General features: G+C 31.4%; 1 protein-coding gene across 1 annotated transcript in view; it reads right to left on the bottom strand.

Annotated features, from left to right (window-relative positions):
• Nucleotides 1-1,601: 1,601 nt before the first annotated feature.
• Nucleotides 1,602-2,409, bottom strand: part of LOC117110096 (pregnancy zone protein-like) — a 22,302-nt gene continuing 21,494 nt past the window's right edge. The window contains exon 32 of the mRNA XM_033252683.1: nt 1,602-2,293. Coding sequence (XP_033108574.1) covers nt 2,259-2,293 — 35 coding nt within the window. The 3' untranslated portion in view covers nt 1,602-2,258. The remainder of the gene's footprint in view (nt 2,294-2,409) is intronic.

Raw genomic sequence — 2,409 nt, 5'->3', positions numbered from 1 at the left:
TTCGTTAAACATGGATAAACCTAAAGGTATCGAATCAAATATTCTTTGAATAAAAACCCAATTGTGACAAGGCGACCTTGATAGTATTGTAAGCGCCGGATTACCCGTTGTATACCAAGAGTGTTGCATCCTAGAATTACTCATAGTAACAAATTGACAGAAAGGTAGTAAAAACTGTAAACCTACAATAGTGTCCAGTTGCGCATAAGAGCAAACAAAAGCAAATTATATAACCATAAATTGTATTTTAATTAATGTATTTCTTTTTCAACAAAACATACAAAAGTATCAAAAAGTTCCTCTAAAGACAACTCTATTGATCTTTTTTCTGACAATTTCTCTGTTTTTTTAACAAAATAAAAGTTGTAAGGTTCTCCACAATATTTCTTAGGTTTTTTGGCCCTTGGCATCTACATTTTTACTGTTTTATTGCTTTAAGTGGTGGGTTACCTGCTCTGTTGGGTGTGATTTGATAAAAAATAAATAAATAAAAATATTAAAATCCAAATAAACTCTTTAATAGTACCCAAATATACAAATCATTGATTGTAATGGTTAAATTTGTTTGTGTCTCAGAAAAGTGTGGACGGAATAAGGAGGCGCCTAAAAAATGTGGTTGTTAGGAGATTAGTTAAAGGCATGTGCGATATTTCATCAGAAAAAAAAAAACAGGATATGCCCTTATTCACCTTTTATTGCAAGGCGGCATTTTTCAAGTGTTTATTTAGTGGCAACCTTTGACCAGTGATAGCTGCTTTCGCTGTCAACAAATTGTCGAGAATATTTCTATTCTGGCTAGTGAATAACATTTCGAGATGGGCTTTTCGAATATTTTGCAAACTAAAAAAAAATGGTGGTGTGGTGGGGGGGGGGGGGTGCGGCTTCTTTTCAAAACGAATGCTGAAAGTATTTAGAATTGCTGGAATAAACCCGTATATGACTACTGACATTAAGAATTTTTCTATTCTGGCTAGTGAATAACTTTTCGAGATGGGCTTTTCGATATACACCCAAAACTATAAATAAGTACGTGGGGTTTTCGTGACGCTGAACGACTACCGGTCATGAATTGCAGGTCTAACGGACTGTGCAGCAGGGCGATGAACATTATATCAACATGATTTTCATCATCATCACCACCACCACCACCAACAGCATTTCAGTTACTTTTTCCATAACCATCATCATCACCATTACCATCGAGCCACCATTAGCACATCATCACAAAAACCTCATTACCGTTCCCATCATCATCTTCATCATCATTAACATCATTACCGCCTTCATAAACAGCTTCACCACTTATTAATAATCAACTTCATCATTATTATTTATTATATTTTTATTATCTTTTTAAAATTTATTATTATTTTTATTATCTTTTTAAAATTTATTATTATTTTTATTTATTATTTATTATTATTTTTATTATTCATTATTATTATTATTATTGTTATTATTATTTTATTTTTATTATTATTTCTATTATTGTTATTATTATTGTTGCTGTTGTTGTTGTTATTCTTACTACTGTATTGTTAGGCATACTGGTTCTACTTTTAGTCAAGTTAAGTCAAAATTGCAGAATAATTAACAGGGGCTCATACATCTTTGAGTTTATTCAGTGTTTTCTATTTTGTCATTAAAACTGAATACATTAATAAAAAATTTTCATAAGTTGGTTTATTTATGTTGGCATTTAAATAATTTGATTCAGTTCACTGTGTTTTAACATTTCAACTACCTTTTAGAAATTTCGAGGTGAAAAGCTGGTTCGTGTTCGTAATCTACACTACTTTGACGTTAAATTTGAAGTGGATGCCAGTTTTTATGCCAGTCCGATGTGTAATATAGTAGTCCTACAAGTTCTGACATTGCATATGTACTTGCAACTGCACAGATTAAGACTTAGTTGCAAGTGATAGTCGTGGTTGACCGTCTTTGTCGGGTCTATACAATGCTATTACAACTATTACTTTCGTTTTTTGTCATAGCTTACCATTGACACATTGTATTATAATTGTATTGTAAAGTAGGACTATGCTTGTAAACTTCAAACGACAATGAAAATAAAATTAGTGTGTCCCAAAGTAAAGACATACTGTACTAAAACCATATCATTTAATACACGAACATACACTACTACAAACTAACACATGTATGATTTACAAGTTTAAATTTAATTATCGAAGAGGATTATTATAGTCATATTCGATCAGGACTCAGCAATGAAAGAAACATTTTGTGATGCAATAGCTTCAACAAGGTTTGTAAGATATGACAGACTTCAATTCTGCAAAAAAGAAAAACAAACATTTCGGTAAACAGAATTAATGCATAAATATACGCAACAGGTGCTTTATTGTGAAGAAAAACAACAATTTCCTCCACAATACAGTAGTCTTATAC

Source organism: Anneissia japonica, unplaced genomic scaffold, assembly GCF_011630105.1.
Source record: "Anneissia japonica isolate Jap-2015-1 unplaced genomic scaffold, ASM1163010v1 scaffold287580_len341680_cov180, whole genome shotgun sequence".
Classification (NCBI taxonomy): Eukaryota; Metazoa; Echinodermata; class Crinoidea; order Comatulida; family Comatulidae; genus Anneissia; species Anneissia japonica.
This window is presented reverse-complemented; position numbering and strand designations above follow the sequence as displayed.